Source organism: Phoxinus phoxinus (assembly GCF_949152265.1).
Source record: "Phoxinus phoxinus genome assembly, chromosome: 7".
In the NCBI taxonomy this organism is placed as follows: domain Eukaryota; kingdom Metazoa; phylum Chordata; class Actinopteri; order Cypriniformes; family Leuciscidae; genus Phoxinus; species Phoxinus phoxinus.
The window spans coordinates 3,401,626-3,421,193 of NC_136882.1; the positions used below are offsets into that span (position 1 = coordinate 3,401,626).

Genomic DNA, 19,568 nt, shown 5'->3' on the forward strand with positions numbered 1-19,568 from the left:
GTTCCTTCACGTGGACGATTTGCCTTGATTACTGCAACTCGCTCCTTCTTGGCCTTCCCTCCTACGCCTTCACATCTCTACAGTAAATTCAAAACGCCTCTGCCCATATTACTGTGAGGGATAGACGTACAGTCTCTATAATGGCACATACTGTATTTTCCCGACTCACAACTTTTAAAAGTTTTTTATGGATTTTGTGTCTACTGAAAGTTAGACAATCAGTTAGACAAATCAAACTACCGTTGAACAATCAGTATGTTGTTAAACAGTGCAACACAATTAAATATAGTGCTATGTGAGTAACTATCTAACTGACATGACCTCTATAAAACAAAAAAGACACAGAGGCAGAGTAGAGTCACTGCAGCTTACATTATATTTGTATGTGTTCTATCCAGCTAATGAATCTCTAGTGCCAAGCACTGTCTCTGGCGGTCAGGAACACTCAAACAGAATCCCCTCTGTTGGTCAGTCATGGCACATATGCTCACTAATAACTTGTTTTCACAATTGCCATTTCATCTGCATTGATTGCTAGTCTGGGTCGATTTATATGTCTATTCTGTACTTCCAAATAACAGCATTTTATAAAGATATTTATGTGGAATACTGCTATATTAAATCAATGCAATAATAATACTATATAATAATAATAATACAACTTTTTCTTTTCTTTTCAGTGCTCTACACATATACTTACCCATAAGGCAATTCTTCTATGACATCATTCACCCCGAGTACAGCCCTGTGTGTGATGTGTATGCGCTGATGTTTCTGATAGATGTGGTGAACTTCATTGTCATTATATTTGGATATTGGGCTTTTGGAGTAAGTATTAGAAGTGCTCTCACAATCCTACAATAATTTTTAGTCACTCTTCAATTTAATTTAATTATATTAGCGAGGTATTTAAATTTTAAGGAACTGCATAAAGCATAGTATGTTGAAATAGAGTATGCCAAAAGTCCCTGGATGGTCTACTATTTACGATATATATTTTCAAAGCCAAAATTAAGAACAAAACTGAGGTGACGTTATTTCCAACAAATTCAGGCCTAAAACAAAGTTGGTTTGGACTTTGTTTCGGAAGTTTGAGACAGCAACATTCTGGAAAAGTTGTCTCCGGCTGGTAAAAACCTTCAAAATCCATTGGTTTGTAGCAATTATCAAATGGGTAGGTGTGGCGCTGTGACTCCGCCTTTTTTGACATGGGTTCATTTCTTCTGTTCAGTCCATCGAGATCAGGGGCCTGTTTCAGAAAGGAGGTTAAGTGAAAACTCTGAGTATGTTAACCCTGAAATGAGGGAAACTCTGAGTTTTCTGTTTCAGAATGGGAGGTATATCAAACCCGAGAAAGCAGAGTAAGTCAAGCCCGTTTCTGAAAGAGGGGTGACTTATACTCAGAGTCAGTTACCATGGTAACTTACTCTGTGAACCTAACCTGGTCGGGAGCAGGTTTTCTTTGGTAAACCCAGAGTTTATTGCGGTCTCCTCCCCTTTTTTAAAGAGGAAGCGGTGTTTAAACACTTCATTCATTCTTTCTGTACATTTATTTATTGCTGTTTTTTCCGCTGTTTAAAAAAATAAATTAATAAGATGAAGTCTATATAACTCCTTAACTGGCAACTGAAAATACAGTAGATTAGAGTTACATGTAGTTCTAAACAAATTCTACAGAATTAAACTGTGGCATTTACTGAAAATCCTTTGGGGGATAAGAATGTCCGTTTATACTTAGATATAAACTTCGATTCTATAGGCTACGCCACATACAAATGTGAATGTGTAGATTGTCTGATGTGTAGACACATAATATTAACATTACTCTGTAGGCCTCTCTGTGGCGCAGAAACTGTTTCTTCATACCCATCATCCTGTGAAGATGAGCATGTGTACACTTTATAACACTATTTGTCATCATTTCTGGTGTATTGAGTATATAGGCAACTTACAACTGTCTGGGGTTCTGTTGGGACAGGAGGCTCCAAAAGACAGATATTAGTCTCTAGATAGATATTAGTCCAAATAGATATCAAAATCTATTGGGACCAACGAAAAACCCAACCCAAAGTAAAATAAATGGAAATATCAAAAATACCCTATATAAAAAATAACACATAGACCTCTTACATTTTATGAAGGCCCTTGGATCTCCGGGAGTGACCGGCTCTGATGAAGGAATTCCCTCAGCCAAAAATGCTCCTACACTGCTAAACACTGGATGCTATTTAGTTATTTAATATGTCAAATGTTTGTAAAGTCAGATAGCCTACACCCATGACATGCTCAAGCCTTACCTGATTGAATTATGGTTTTATATTTTTTTTATTTTCAGCTGCTGCCATATTATTTTAATGCCTGCAGGATTGCACCTAGCCTTCATGAAAATTAAAATTAGGTTGAATAACTGTTCTTCCAGTTTCACCTGATATTATAACAGTTACTCTAAAATAGTTATTAATTACTAGCTACAAATGACATCTTCAACAGTGTAATTAGATTAATGTAATAATTACTATCTTTAGAAAGTATTGGTCTACTTATTATTAATTACTAAGTCCCATATCAACCTCAACCACTTGAAAAACACAAGGAGAGACAAGAAACTGCACTTTTAATGCTTTCAAAATGAACACAATTCAATTGCATGAATTATTCTTGAATTGACCAAAGTGTGTAGAGGGAGAAGGTTACATTCAAAATATACCTTTAATTAAGAGTAATCCCTTTAATTAAATTACAATATTTAGATTACTTGGTAATTAATTACACCCAACACTGTATAACAGTAATTCCTCTTTGTGTCTGGCGCTGTTGCCATGGTGACTCATAATATCTGCGCTCCATTGATAATGGCTTTTTATAGTTGTGGTGCACACGCTCAACTCAAAGTCAGTCAACTTAGAGTTGATTGAACTAACTCATTTCAGATGTTCTGTAACCGAAAACTCAGAGTTTCCCATCTCAGGGTAAGTCAACTCAGAGTTCAAGTTTTAACTCAGAGTTGGTTGAACCTCCTTATTGAAACAGGCCCCAGACGTCTACGAGTAGAAACACAAACACACTGGAGAGCTGCTTTATAGTAGAAATGTATACCTACTTGTACCACACAACCTCTATACCACCATGGTATAATCAGATTAATTGTGGCATTGGTAGTGATAACATAAAAAAAAGTTGTCATCTCATAATTATGACATGATGTAAATGCAGCAATAGAGACGCCCTGAAAGAAGTTGGTATTGATCATTAACAATCATTAATAATTAATAATCAATAATCATTAATAACAAGCACATTATGCAAAAAACATTAGCAGTGTTTTGTGCATGAAAGACCCGTGCCTGGTAGATAAACATGCTTAAGTGTCCAAGACTCTTTTTTGGACATTAGAGCGTACCAAATTTCATTGTTGAGATGTGACCACCACCATTTTTAACTTGCTCATCTGTTTTTCTGTGTTTGTTTATTTGGCAATTAATTAATGTATTGAATGTTTGATACAGAAGCACAGCGCGGCCGCCGATATAACGGAGTCACTGTCAGAAGACCAGGTTCCTGAAGCTTTCCTCGTCATGCTTCTCATCCAGTTCAGTACCATGATTGTGGACCGAGCACTCTATCTCCGTAAAACTCTCCTTGGGAAGTGTGTTTTCCAGGTAGTGCTTGTGTTTGGGATCCACTTCTGGATGTTCTTCATACTACCTGGTGTCACAGAGAGGTGAGGAATAACTGAAGAACTGTTAATCACTGAAAAAGATCATCACAGTTTGGATACAATTATTTATACTTTATTGTTATTATTTTCCACATTTTATGAAATTAGACTTTCATCAAAATAAAATAAAAATCTCACTCACTGAAGTTCTGCATCGGCATGTGCTTTCTACAGTACAATGACGCACATTATCACAGTCTAAAGTTACTCTATGAATTGCATCCTAATTAAGTCCATTACAATACGCAAAGCTCTTAATCCGTCAAGCTTCACATGGCAGGGAATGTTAGGATCACAATAAAGGCAATGCAAAGACTGTCACTGCACAACGTCTTGTAATCCTTGTAATCGGGTGCATCTCGGGTGCAATCGTTTTGTTGCTGTAGTAATCCTGTGTTTGCGTCTCTCTCGGAGTTACTCACCTCCTACTACATGCGTGAATCGCTAGGTGGGACTAAAGAGGCAATGATTGAAATGAATGATGTAGAAGTAGACTTTGATTTTTTTCTGCAGATGTGATCTTTCATTGCACTATGACCTCATACTTAGTCAAAAATATGAAACGAACCACTTTAGCAGCTTGGTTTCAATAAAAGCTGTTTTTGGACTAACAAAGAAGTTTTTGATTGATTGATTGATATTTTATTTAGAAGGGACCATGTGTAATTAAAAACATAAATGTAAACATTTGATGCATTACACCAGAGTTAGCCTTAGGCTAATTTACATCTGCAGTCCCTGTGTACAAATAAATAACAAATACATGCAGCATAAATACATACAGCACAGGTTAAAATATAAACATTATTCAAAAATATGTGGCATTACAATCTTTTATAATCCTCCAAAAAAATCGGACTTAACCCAAGCCAAACAAACTTTAAAACTTGCTCTACAAGCTGCAACACTAACACTCTGGTTTGAAAATGACATGAAAACAAAAAACAATTCCCAAATGACTGAATACCATCCTTTTTCTTGACCAAGACAACAGACGAAACATATGGGCTACACCTCCCTGATGCCTCATGCCTCCAACAGCTGATTTATTTGTACCATCACTATCTTTTACTCAAATGAAGGTATCAGTCTGCGTATTTGTCAAACCGGTGTGTCCAAAAGGGCCACGTCATGAGAAATTAACTTAGTACATGCCAGATCTTCCTGACTAGAACTTGTGAAGCAGGACCCTTACTCTCTATTTGTTACGTGGATAGCAGATGAACCCAAGCGCAGACTGTATGCAACACACAACGTTTAATTGAAGACAAAAGCAGGGAAAAACAAAACCCACGAGGGGGCAAAACAAGACAGGACAATGGAGACTAACTAGACTGAGACTGTGACAGATAACTACAAGTAAACAAACAACTAATACAGGCAATAGCGCAACAGGACAACAGCTCTTAACAAGATACTCAGACAAAGGTTTGACATGGATTAACAATGAACCGACCCAGGACAGCAAACACAAGGGGATTAAATAGGGAGACTGATGATAACAAAACAGGTGACACAGGTAAAGCAATAATGACGAGACTAATGATAACATAACAGGTGACACAGGTAAAGCAATAATGACTAAACGAGGATAACAAGGAGGACGGGGCTAGAAGACGTGACAACACAAGCACATGGCCCAACAAGGCCATGTGTTTGCACATAAAACATGGGTCTGTCATGATCCTGCCTCAAGACTTAAAGAAAGACAAGGACTAGAAGGCAGAATCATGACAGAACCCCCACCTTAAGGAGCGGCTACCAGACGCTCCTCAAGGAGACATCAAACACGGGACATGACAGACTGAGACAAAGACACAAACCAACTAAACATGACAAATAACAGTAAGGGCAGACACGAAAACACAATGACAGGGTTGGGGTGCAACAATAAAAATAACAAACACTGGAGGGGGGGCGGAGGAACCAGAGAGTTCATAGGGGAATGTCCAGGGTGGGTGGGTGGGACTGTGGTCTTGGGTTTACGGGGTGAGGGTTGAGGGTTGAGGGCGAGGAATCCGAGCAGTCTTGGACGGGGAGACACGTGGAACAGTCCTGGGGGAAACAGACTGGGACGGGGAGACACATGGAACAGTCTTGGGGGAAACAGTCCGGGGTTGAACAGGGACAGGAAGTACAGTGGGCGGCGGAGTGGGAACCACGACAGGGGAAGATGAGGATGGCGAGACAAGCTTGACCGGGGAAACAGCGGGAAAAGGAACAGGACACATGACAGGGGTTGTAGCAGGCGGCAGTGGAGCGGGAACAGGGATTGGGCTCTGAGAAGCAGCTTCAGAACCAGTGCCGCCCGAAGTGGACTCAGAATCTACGCTCCTCATCTCCAATTCGGTAACAGCCGCTGGCTCTGGAACAGCGCTTCCAGCCACAGACTCGGGAACAGCGCTAGGTGACACAGTGGGCTCGGGACTAGAAGACATGACAGGTTTGACAGGCACTTCAAGGATCTTGACAAGACTAGTAAGATAGTCGGCTAGAGTCTCAGCGGCAACGACAACAGGCATCCTCTTACGGGCTGAAACCGATTGCAGGACTGCTTCTGCAGCTTGATCGGCCGCAGCTCTCACAGCAGCTGACTCTGTAACCGAGCTACCAGCAGCTGGCTTGGGATCCGCATCTGCGCTCTCAGCAGCTGGCTTGGGATCCGCGCTGGCAGAGACTGGCTCGGGAACCGCGCTGGCTGTAGCAGCGCCCTCAGCAGCTGGTCCAGGGACCGTCGCAGGCTCAGGGGAAGGAAGAGACGGAGAACGGGAAACCCCCTTCTTTCTCCTCTTTCTCCTGGAGCGGGAAGCGGAGACCATGTCCGGATCTGTGACCGGTTGGGGAAGCACTCCAGGAACCGTGACAGGCGGAGGGGCTTTCTCTGGCTGGGTCGACTCTGTCGCTGAAGACTCAGAAGTAGACTCCCACGAGGCCCGTCTACCTCGTTTCCCACGAAGACCGAAGGAAGCGGATGGTGTCTCAGGAGTCGAGTGAGCTTGGTCCCCAAGCGTAGCAACAGCAAGAACGCGACCCTCCGGGATCGCAGGCAGCATGCCAGGCGATGAAGACACGGTGGGACCCCACAGCTCCTTCTGAGACAAACAGTCCACCACGTCGCGGAACGGGCGATGGACCAATCTCTCCCGTTCAGCCAGAGGAGGAGGGACATTGAGACCCGCGATGAGGTAGCGATTGACCAGGATCTCCGGTAAGAAAAACCTCCTCTCCTCCACGACCTGGGCATACTTCCTCAGGGTCAACTCACCCTGGGGAGGGAAAGGAAGCTTGCCCCTTATGCTGTCGGCGATAGCTGACTGCCACCATAGTTCCTGGTCAGTCGGTTGTAGAATAGTGGGAAAAGACACACTGTCTGCTGGGTTCTGTAATGGTCGGTTCATTCTGTTACGTGGATAGCAGATGAACCCAAGCGCAGACTGTATGCAACACACAACGTTTAATTAAAGACAAAAGCAGGGAAAAACAAAACCCACGAGGGGGCAAAACAAGACAGGACAATGGAGACTAACTAGACTGAGACTGTGACAGATAACTACAAGTAAACAAACAACTAATACAGGCAATAGCGCAACAGGACAACAGCTCTTAACAAGATACTCAGACAAAGGTTTGACATGGATTAACAATGAACCGACCCAGGACAGCAAACACAAGGGGATTAAATAGGGAGACTGATGATAACAAAACAGGTGACACAGGTAAAGCAATAATGACGAGACTAATGATAAAATAACAGGTGACACAGGTAAAGCAATAATGACTAAACGAGGATAACAAGGAGGACGGGGCTAGAAGACGTGACAACACAAGCACATGGCCCAACAAGGCCATGGCTGCATTCCAAACCGCATACTTCCCTACTATTTAGTATGGGAAAAAGAGTAGGCGAGCGAAATAGTATGTATGAATCCAAAAGAGTAGGCGAGAATTACCTGGGTGACGTACTAATTATCGCGAGATTCGGACTTAAGTGCGTTCCAATATGCCTACTTTCCTACTATATAGTAGGCGAAAACAGTACGTGAAGGAAGCAGTACGTTCCAAACATCAGTATTCATAAAAGAGTAGGCGAGGAGTTCCCGGATGGCTTACTGCTTCCAGCCAGATTTTTGAGTGTTCAACCGGTGGATACTCTTCTATCCCAGGAGGCCACGCGAGAGGATACGTCATTATCAAACATCACGGAGATCAGCGGGGTTTCAAATGTGAGTAAACACGGTTCCTTGTGTTAAAATTGCATGTGTTAAACTACTATAGAGTAAACGTTTTAACTGTTGAAGGTGTAAAGGAGTTAGACAGTATAGTATGATTGTGATTTGGCTGTAAAAACACGTTTTATTATGTATAACGTTAGCTCTAGCTGACAGGAGCTCCAGTAAGGACACGTAAGTTACGTCTCTAACGTGGATTTACATAAACCATAAACATCTTAAAGACGCTCATTTTAAACGTCTATTTACATCTGACAGGAACATCTTTTATAAGTATTGCAGAAGAGCACATCACAACATGAAATATACATCTGAGTGATATGTGTGCTATTATGTAGAACATATCTATAAAGTAACTAAACATAAGTTATCTATTTTATTTGTCCATTAGTACTGTTGATAAATTGAGGAACATGTATGTTGGATAAAAAGTTAAAACAACCTCAACATGTAAATGTAGTGTTGAGCTCATAAATCACAGAGGTTATGGGAGTCTTGTCTGGATGTTACAGGGACAGATGAACAGATGTGTTTGAGGGACAGAAGAACATATGTGTGTGTGTGTGTGTGTATCCGGTGGAGAGAGGCTCATGAAGCTGAAGGCTGTCATCAAAGGCTTTGAGTGAGTATACTACAGAAATTAATAATAATTTAAATATTAAGTTGTAGTTTATTTTAATTATTGTAATTTCAAACAGAGCTATTACAGCACTTTTCTGATTCTTGATTTCTGTGCATTTGCTGCTCAGCTGTTGTGGTGGAGCAGGACCTGCAAGGAAAGATGGCGGCATTTGTGGAAAAAAAGCGTTCTTGTCTGCTAAATAATACTGAAATCAAATGACATTGTGCTGTTAAAACTACTGCTTTTGTGTTATGTTTGTGCATTTTTGTAGGATCTGAAATGTGTGAGCTGGTGTGAGCACTGAGGATGAGGAGCACAGAGCTGAATCCTGGAGATCGTGCCATGGACGAGACCCTCCATCACTCCACCGGCCCTTATTGCCTCAGATTGTGAAGCACAACACATCACGCAACAACCTCCGGCACTCCGGCACGGCTCACCTCTGGCGGTCCGCTGGTTCATCAGAATAAAGCCGCAGAATGGGAACCGCTGTGTTGAGATGGCAGTAGATGTGGTTCAGTGCCTGTAGCCTACATGATTGTAGTAGTTTGAATAAAGCTTTGTTTCATGTGTTGACTTGCATTTGTTTATTGTGTGATGGTGACTTTCATTCATTCATTTACTCCTTTATTAATATTTATCATTGTTGTCAGTAAATCAAATATTATTTAATTAATTGTTTGAATGAAAATGTAGATATGTTCACAATATACACATCTAGAGTGTATTCATGCATAGCTATGTCATATGACATACATTACATTTTGTTTGTTTTATTGATTTTTTTCAGTAAAAAGTAATATAATTAAGTATCGGTCAGTATTTGTCACGGTAAGCCACTTTTGCTTGTGGATGAAAATGTTTGGATATAAAATAAAGAAATTAACAACATATTCAAGAGATGACAATTTTGGGATTTCGTAATAAAAATAAATAATATCGTTAAGGATAAAACGGTGGGTCACATGAGTAGGGTTAAATATAAGAACTTAAATCAACCCTAAATGTATTCTCAAAATAAATGGGCAGCAGTTTCTTTAAAAAGACAATAAAATGAGCAAGTTTAATCAATATCAAGATATTTACAGATAGATGAATTAAACGTGTCGTTCAAATCTTTTAAGTTGTTGCACTTGTGATAACGTGGCGTAGGTCACATGATAACGTCAACATGGCAGATGTCCGGTTCGCATTCATACTTAACGAGATTTGGCTATAAAGTACCTACTCTTTTAGCGCTCGTTAAGTAAGTACTTTTTGAAATTAAGTACCTACTCATTGAGTATGCGGTTTGGAATGCAGCCCATGTGTTTGCACATAAAACATGGGTCTGTCATGATCCTGCCTCAAGACTTAAAGAAAGACAAGGACTAGAAGGCAGAATCATGACACTATTTACTCATAATTTCGGCAGATAACACTTTAACTGTCAAGTCAAGTCACCTTTATATAGCACTATTTACAATACAGCTTGTTTCAAAGCAGATTTACAGAGATAACAGGAATATAATGCAACAAGGTTTGTTTCTAGAAGAAAATATCGTCACAAGCGTCCAGCTTACCATTCAGTGATGGTTCATTTTTATTGTAAAAAGTTATTAATTTAGTTAATTTATATATATAGCTGCTCTGGAGAAAACCTTGATGTCATCATCCAGCTCAGTTCGGTTCTCATATAATGGTGTCAATGCAGGCAGATCAATAATATTGTTGAATATTAAATGTCCCCAACTAAGCAAGCCAAAAGCCAAAGATGAAAACGGTGACAGTGGCAAGGAACCAAACCTCCATCAGGTGACAGAATGGAGAAAAAAAACCTTGGGAGAAACCAGGCTCAGTCGGGGGACAAGTTCTCCTTTGTCCAACGAATGAACAGTGTATGATTATGATTCAAGCAGCATTATAGATCAGATTGGATTGGAACATTCAGAATATTATCCAGTTCCATCTGGTTGAAGATCGGAGTCCCGTCGGTATGGAGACGGGTTTGTTGAGGATCAGTGCCGATGGCTGTTGTGTCGATAAGGCCTTCACATGGGAAAGTCTAGGTGACACAATCTCTACTGACACTTCAGGGATGCGTTTTGGTCGTGTCTAGGCGCAGGTCCTCCATCTGATCTGGATATGGCCCGGATCCGGCTGATTACAGTAAACCTCAGAATAAACAGAAAGACTAACATTAGCATAGATGCCATTCTTGATGTAACAAGTACATTGGGTGTTATAGGAAGTGTTTCCGGTTACTGCTGACCTAATTTATGCAACCTAATAATCATTTAACTGATTTGAATAATAGGAATGTATAATGTTCTATGAGTATGCCAGGATATGTGTTTTTAGTCTAGATTTAAATTGACAGAGTGTGTCTGCTTCCCGGACAATATTAGAAAGATTTTGATATTCTAGGTATTATCAACTGGCCAGAATTTTGAGATTGCAATAGACGTAAGGACTAATGCGCTAAGAGCTCGCTCAAGTACTGGGGAGCTAAACCATTTAGTGCTTTGTAAGTGATCAGCAATATAAAAACATGTATGTGATGTTTAATAGGGAGCCAATGCAGTGTTGACAGAACCGGGCTAATATGGTCATACTTTCTGGTTCTAGTAAGAACTCGAGCTGCTGTGTTTTGGACCAGCTGTAGTTTGTTTATTAAGCATGCAGGGCAACCACCCATAATAGCATTACAATAATCTAGCCTTGAGGTCATGAACGCGTTAACTAACTGTTCCGCATTTTTCATTCAAAGCATATGTCGTAACTTAGATATATTTTTAAGATGGAAGAATACAGTTTTACAGATGCTAGAAACATGGCTTTCAAATGAAAGATTGGTATCAAAGAGCACACCCAGGTTCCTAACCGACGACGAAGACTTAACAGAGCAGCCATCAAGTGTTAGACAGTACTCTAGGTTATTACGTGTGGAAGTTTTTTTGTCCAATCATTAGAAACTCTTTTTCTTTTCTTTTTTCTCAGAATTTAGTAGTAGGAAATTACTAGACATCCAAATTTTTATATCAGCTAAGCATTACAGCCTTTAGAATTGTTCATGCTAATTTTCCTCAAATGTTTCTTATTTCAGGAGGTTCAACCGGAATCGAGTTGCTCAACTGTGGTACTTTGTCAAGTGTATCTATTTTGGTCTCTCAGCATACCAGATCAAATGTGGCTACCCTAACCGTGTTCTTGGAAATTTTCTTACCAAGAACCACAACTACTTCAACCTCTTCCTCTTTCAGGGGTAAGACAGTTACAATGACTGATATGTTTCTGTATATTCAACAGAATGAATAAAACAAAACAAAGGGTCATACAGTCTACTATAAGAAAAGGGAAACAGTTTAGAATAATGGTCCATTATTAATAGGTAAATATGCATGAAATATTAATTCAGGACTTTCAGGATTCAGAAATACTTTCAAATAATGGTCCAGATTGGTAGTTCTTGAAGATCACTTCAAGTTATCTGATTTTCAAGTGAAGGAATTTTTATTTTATTTTTAAATCTGGACCATTATTTTAAAGTGAAAAAATACTTTGTTTTAATTTTAATTCTACTCTTTCAGAAGTTGCAAAATAGCGCCTTCTACTGTGTAACAGTTTTGTCAATGTAGGGGGAAGAGTTAATATAGGACTATGTTAAAAGTTTTAAAAAGTTGCTCACATCACAGACAAAAGTGATTATTATTTAATTGTTAATTCATTACAATTTGTCATAGTAAGTTCATAGTTCTTAATGAGGCTAATCTCATTTTGTATTTAGTGATTGCCTAATAAGTCTAAAATCTAGAATCCTGGAGCATAACTTCAAGGCATTAGTATCCTGACCTGGTAATCCTGAAAATTATTCTGTGTGGATAATTTCTATAGCTCAAAAAATCAGAGAAGCATGATGCGTTGATGATTTGCTTGTGTAGTTGTCATCTTAGACCAGTGTTAGTGTGTGTGTGTCTCACTAATGGGCAGTTTCCTTTCAGTCAATCATTCTCGATATACGTCAGAGTTTATCCGACAAATGGGGATCTCACTTGAGAGACCAATCCACTTCGAGTGTAAAATAAACGAGCCAATGGACATTGGCATAAGAACACACATCAGATGCTTTGCAGGTATAAATACGGAAGCGGATGCGGCACATATTGTCTTTCACTTCGGAGCCGAACGGTGAATGCTGTTCATGCTCTGCAAAGGATATTCTTTGAGTGTCTGCTGGACGAGTCTTTTCTGGAAAGAAGCCTCTACTAGTTGGTGTTGGTGTGACCGCGCGAGCAGTGGAAGTCCCAATCTCTCGAAAGAGCTTATGTCCTCTGGGGATGAAGATTTGGGTGCGCTGCCCCCTTCTGGTGTGGAAGTTTTGCCCAAGTAAGACCCAGAGCTCACGGCTATGCTTTCCAGGGCCGCCGCAAGTGTCGGGCTCGAGTGGAACCCTCCACCGTGTCCCTAAAACTTCACGGCTGGACGACTGGTATCTCGGGGCGGCTGGTGCTGGTTCTTTCCGAAAGTGCATGACGAGGTCACCAGATCATGGACGGCACCTTTTTCTGCCCGAAACCAGTCTGGTGCCTTTTCCTGTCCCTGCATGCCATGGCGCTCCTGCAGGTCTACCAGGCCAAAGTCAAAGCCCAAAGCCGACTAAGGGTTATGCAGGAACTGCGTACTGCGACGAACCTTGCCCTACAGGCAACAAAAGTCACTGCACGCTCCCTGGGTAGGGCGATGCCCACTTTAGAAGGGACTCCCTCCCCAGGAGAAGGGCCGGTTGGATAATATTTTGTTCAGTTTGTTTTCAATAAAATAGAAATTTCCTCTATCTCTGGGTTACGAGAGAGAGCGCGGATGGCAGTGAGCGACGCTTCCATGCCTTGCCACTCCCATCCCCCTCTTCTATCGCCTGCGGCCAGCAGTGTGCAGTTTGGAACCAGGCAAGTGTTTCACAGCACACTCAAGACTCCACTTCGGGTCGCCTCAGTGCCTCCCGAGTCAAGTCCCTGTGTTCCACCTCGCTGCCCACCCGGGTACGTCCGTGATCCTGTTGGTCCTGCTTGCACAGTGTCTGGGAGCCTGGCTAGTACTCCCCAGCCCGTCTTACTTGCTCATCCATACCATCAGACTCAGCTATGCGATTCTGTTTGCCCGGCCCCCACCCAAGTTCAAGAGCATCCACTTGTCTTGTGGGCAGAGATCGATGTCCTACTGGCAAAGGACGTGATTGAGCCGGTCCCTCCATGCGATATGTAGAAAGGGCTCTACGGCCCCTACTTCATTGTACCCAAGAAACGCTGTGGGTTATGGGCAATCTTGGACTTGCAGACCTTGAATCCGGCCCTACACAAGCTCCTGTTCAAGATGTTAACACAGAAATGTATTTTCGAATGCATCCGTCCCCAAGATTGGTTTGCAGTGATCGACCTGAAGGAGGCGTACTTTCACGTCTCGATTCTCCCTCAACACAAACTGTTTCTGCGCTTTGTGTTCAGGGGTCGAGCATATCAGTACAAAGTCCTACCCTTCGGCCTGTCCCTGTTGTCTCGCATCTTTACGAAGGCAGCCATTATTCCACTCAGAGAACGCGGCGTTCACATTCTCAACAACTGGCTGATTCTGACTCAGTCTCGGGGTCAGTTGTGCGAACACAGGGACATGGTGCTCTGTCACCTCGGGTCAACTGGGAAAAGAGCAAACTCTCCCCTGTGCAGAGGATCTCTTTTCGCGGTATGGAGTTGGTCTCGGTCAACCAGACAGCGCGACAGAGGACAGAGGAGCGCGTCCGGTCAGTGTTGAACTGCATGAATTCGATCAAGAGCGGGGTCCCACTGAAGCTTTTTTTTTAGACTCCTGGGGCATATGGCAGCCGCATTAACGCCGCTCGGATTGCTTCATATGAGACAGCTTCAGCACTTGCTTCACGGCTGAGTCCCGAGATGGGTGTGGCAGAGCGGCACGTACCAGTTGTCCGTCACCCTGCATTGTCGCCAAACCTTCAGCCCGTGGTCAGACCCTTCGTTTCTATGAGCAGGAGTTCCCCTTGTCCAAGTGTCCAGGCATGCTGTGATATTCACAGATGCCTCTGCCACCTTCTGGGCGGCCACGTACAACGGGCATACAGTTTCGGGTTTGTGGACGGGCTCCCTGCATTGGCAAATCAATTGCCACGTGTTGCCACGTGTCGATGAGCCTGTGCTTCCAGGAGAGTGGCGACTCCATCCCCAGGCGGTCCAGCTGATATGGGACTTCTTCGGAGCCGCACAAGTAGATCTGTTTGCCTCCACGAACTCGTCCCATTGCCAGTTGTTTTACTTCCTGACCGAGGGGACCCTCGGCACAGATGCGCTAGCACACAGCTGGCCCCTGGGCCTACGAAATTATGCATTTCCCCCAGTGAGCCTTCGTGCACAGACGCTGTGCAAAGTCAGGGAGGACGAAGAGCAGGTTTTGTTAGTTGCGTCGTACTGGCCCAACCGGACCTGGACCTGGTTCCTAGAACTCATTCCGTTTCCGTATTTATACCCGGGGGGGTAGAGCATCGGATGCGCGTTCGCATGCCAATGTCCAGTGGCTTGTTTAGTTTACACTCAAAGTGGATTGGTCTCTTAAATGAGATCCCAAATTGTCGGATCACCTCTTACGTACGTCTCTGTTCCCTCCTTCAGTGAATGAGGGTTACATATGTAACCGAGACGTTTTCTTTCTTCCACAGGTTCCGGTTCGTTCCGTTCCTGACTGAGTTGAGGGCTGTGATGGACTGGGTGTGGACAGACACCACTCTTAGCCTGTCTAACTGGATCTGTGTGGAGGACATCTATGCCAACATCTTTATCCTCAAGTGCTGGAGAGAAGCGGAAAAGGTGAAAACTTGCCATCCAAATGAATTGTATTGTTAGAGGATTTACAGTTAAAGACCCAAGGACCAGATATGATTAATTAAGGGCAGGAGTTATAAGTGCAGTCAATTTAAGACAAGAGTCAGCATTATAATAAATTGAAGATAGTTTGCAGTTTCATCAGGCAGAAGTCAGCTTCAAGACTCACAAGGCGTTTGTAGGCCACCCCCCTTTACAGTTACAAATATCACAGCAACTATACCCTACAGCCAAGGTCTAAGCTACGTCATTGCTTCAGGTTGATTGATTCTGATTGGCTAAGAAATAGATAAACATAGCAATTGTCCACACATGGACTGATAGGCAATGGCACATCTCCATAGTATGTACGGCTACCACAAGGACCCTGAGTTACGAGGTACGAGTGGCCCTCCAAGGTCACAAGACTGTGTGTCTAGGCACCAGCATGTCGAAGAAAACAAGTCTGTCAATCTCCAATAATGCCACTTGTTCCTTAACCTGTAACCAAAAATACTAACACAAACACACACACAGCTTCTTCAAGGTTGGATTTGGTTGGGATCTAACTATAAACAGGAGACTCTTCCCAAAACATCCAGATAAAATGTAACATTACTTATTTACTTACATTTACATTACTCATTACTTATTTACTTATTTATTTAACATGACAACCTTTCTACAAGTCCATATTTAGTCCAACAAGTCCATATTTAATTTCTGAAAGCCAGGCTAAATTAGAAAGCACTGTTACTGCATTCTTGGCCAGACCCTCAGTCACCTCTCAGATACCAAATACAGACATTAGAGAATACATGAAAAGAACATTTCAGTAATCACACTGGTACCTTCTACAACGAAGTAAAAACTCATAAGCTTAGAGAAGTCATTCAACTCGTTTGATATTTAGAAGTAAAACTATTGATTAATACCTTGATTATAATCACTTATTTTATATACTTTGAGGCAGCAGTGAATTCTAGAATTCTAGAATTCACTCCCTTCAGTATTGTCTTTCTAAACTAATGCATTTGGGTTCATTGTCATTTGAGCACATGAGTAAGTGTAGGTCAGTGGTTCAGTACCAGTAATTCTCTTTTTCTCGTCCAGTAGCTGTAATATTAGAATGTTTCTATGTTCAGTCGATTTTACTACCACCATCTCAGACCAAATTCGCAGAAATAAAATACTTTACTTGCATCTTTCTTCCTCTAAGCCATTTGAAAACCACAGCTGATACCTTTAACAATTTAAAAAAAAATTAAGTGTCTGTCACACAATCCTAGGTGAATTACCAATATATATAATATAATGTCATACTCTAGGACAGTGGTTCACCCTGATCACACGAGATTCAACTCATTGAAATTGAGAAACTTGTATGATTCTAACTTGTGTGTCAGTGATCAAATGTGTATTCAGAATGTTTTCTGGCCACAGAAATACCCTCATCAACGAGGACAGAGGAAGAAGAAGTTGGTGAAATACACCATGGGTGGCTTCATCATTTTTGCTCTTATCTGCATCGTCTGGTTCCCTCTTCTCTTCATGTCATTGGTAAAATCTGTAGCAGGAGTAACCAATCAACCATTAGATGTGTCCATCCAGCTAAGCATATTAGGATACGAGGTGTGCAATTTAACAGAGTGACATTGTTGTCTTTATTATATGTGCTCACAACATATATTTCTGAAGTATGTTTATATCTGTGAAATATGTCTATATGTTAATATATATAAATATTATATGAATATATTTGAATAAATATATATTAGAGCTGGGAAAAACGATGTGCTCATTTCCGTGAATAATATAGACTATGTTTACAGCCATTGTTCAGCATGAGTGCTCAGGAGAACAATTTGATCCCATACTCGCAATCAGCCTTACAGAGGATGACCAATCACTACGCCACTTACCCGGTACACATTACATTTCTCCCACATAGTTATCTACATTCACACTTTGAACCTTGAGTTTAAACAGCTAGACTGTCATCCTTCAGTCGTCAGTCTGATCAAACTGTCCTCCTTGTGCCTCAATTAGTCGGCGATGCAGTTCATCGTGAACTATATGGCAGAGGATATAGTGATGGCAAAGATCAAAAGTGACGCCAGTCTGCTGTGGAGCGTCAGTCCTGCCAGTCGAGACGCCATGATCAATGAACTCAGCAACTCAACACACTTCTACATCACTCTGCGCTGGACTTTACTGCGGTATACTCTCACAAGCACATCAACTGCACACATTATACAGGCCAAAGGCTTGATTTATTCCAATGACATTCTTGAGCCCAAAAGATCTTTTTAGTCAATCCTGTAACAACTGAGACAATCAGACACATAACTATTTGTTACATTTAACAAATAAGCTTTAAAGCCCACCCTTAGGAATGAAATATTCCCCCAAAAGAGGCAAGAGAGCAGAAAAGTCGCCAGGGCAACCATCAGATAAGATTGATTGATTGATTGATTGATTGATTGATTGATTGATTGATTGATTGATTGATTGATTGATTGATTGATTGAAATCTTTATTTCGAACATGAGAGAAAAAATAAATAAAAAAATAAATACAATAATGTCCAAAACATTAAGAAAAGAAAGAAAAGAAAAAATATAAAAAGCAGCAAACAAAGTATCTTACTTTCCTGTGTGAACATACTTCTATCTCATGTGCGAAAAGGAGTAGGAAGAAGTAAAACGTATGTACTCCTACCCCTTTAATTCTTACATTCCTTTAATTAACAATTTTTATGTTATTATTATTATTTTGTTATCTGCATCTATACACATCTATATACAGACATATACATACCTATATATACATATATACATACACATATACATACCTACACATATATATACATGCATACATACATACATACATACTTCAAAGTGACCACTAACAAGTATTTAAACTCTCATAACAAAAGATGATTTTATTGCTCTAAAAAATGTGGTAGGAAAGACAGAAACAGACCTTAAAACAGACTTTCCTGCATTCATTTATAGACGAACTGATCTATAAATGAACATGCATCCCAGAACATCATGTGAATAATTTATTGTCTTGTGTAGCGTCTTTTAATTCTATTATTTTTTTATACTGTCTATTTTATGATACAATGTCTATTTACAATACTGTCTATTTTATGATACAATTTATGATCGTGTACATGATATGTTGGATAGCTGCGCTACTATTGCAAGAATCTTTCATAGTTTCTTCATCAGCAACCAATCCAGCTTGGAAATTCCACCTTTCTTATTGGTCGAGCCAACCCTGAGAGGTGGGACCTTTCTCAGGCTTTAAATTTCATCTACACAAGCCCTTCATTCTCTACTCACAGAATCAGCAAAATCCTTTTTCAGAAACTTCACAAAATGTTTTCACTGCAAAAGCCATGCAAGTATACATTTCATGAGGTGCTCTGAAAATAATAATAAGATGGTTTGTTTCATGTTCAATTAATCTTTTCTGTAGCTTTAATTAAATGTTAGGTTTCATTCTATCACTTACCATCTACCCATGTATGTGTAATTGTTTGTATGTTAGTTATGTGTTCGTGACTTTCTGTTTCACGCTTATGTCAAAGTAAATTTTACGATCTTGATCGTGTTACACACTATAAGCACTGTACATGCTAAGAATTTTTTTTTTTCTGTGGCCATGAAAAAAAACCTTTTCTTAGAATAAGTGAATAATCAAAAGAGTTTGTTGGACGAACTGATTAATTGATTGTAATATTAATTTAGCTACATCCAGGTAATCCAATTAACTGACCCAAATATTCATAATTAATCATAACAAGCTTTGAGTTATTATTAATATTTCCCCTTTGAGCTAACTCGTTACACCTATACATCCTGTCAGAATGTGAACATGTACCATGATGGGAAGCAGTGCTGTATGTTCTCACTCATGTAGTCTTCTGTCTCATCTCATAATCAACATTTCACAGTGCGTGTGATATGTCACTGTGTGCTTTGCTCGTTTGAGCAGAAATGCGTCGCTGGTGATGAATGCTGAGACGGCTGGTGAACACACAGTGAAGTATGAAGACAGCGTACTGAGAGATGAACTGGTGTCTATGCTCAGAGGGACACACAGTCGTCCACTGTACGTGTTTCTCAAACATTTAAATGTGGACT

General features: G+C 40.9%; 1 protein-coding gene across 1 annotated transcript in view; it reads left to right on the forward strand.

Moving 5' to 3' along the window:
- Positions 1-19,568, forward strand: part of LOC307002128 (piezo-type mechanosensitive ion channel component 2) — a 93,296-nt gene that overhangs the window by 63,453 nt on the left and 10,275 nt on the right. The window contains exons 41-48 of the mRNA XM_079619421.1: positions 681-828; positions 3,507-3,721; positions 11,655-11,813; positions 15,270-15,417; positions 16,855-17,043; positions 17,244-17,336; positions 17,461-17,630; positions 19,420-19,536. Of these exons, the coding sequence (XP_079475547.1) occupies positions 681-828; positions 3,507-3,721; positions 11,655-11,813; positions 15,270-15,417; positions 16,855-17,043; positions 17,244-17,336; positions 17,461-17,630; positions 19,420-19,536 (1,239 nt within the window). The remainder of the gene's footprint in view (positions 1-680; positions 829-3,506; positions 3,722-11,654; positions 11,814-15,269; positions 15,418-16,854; positions 17,044-17,243; positions 17,337-17,460; positions 17,631-19,419; positions 19,537-19,568) is intronic.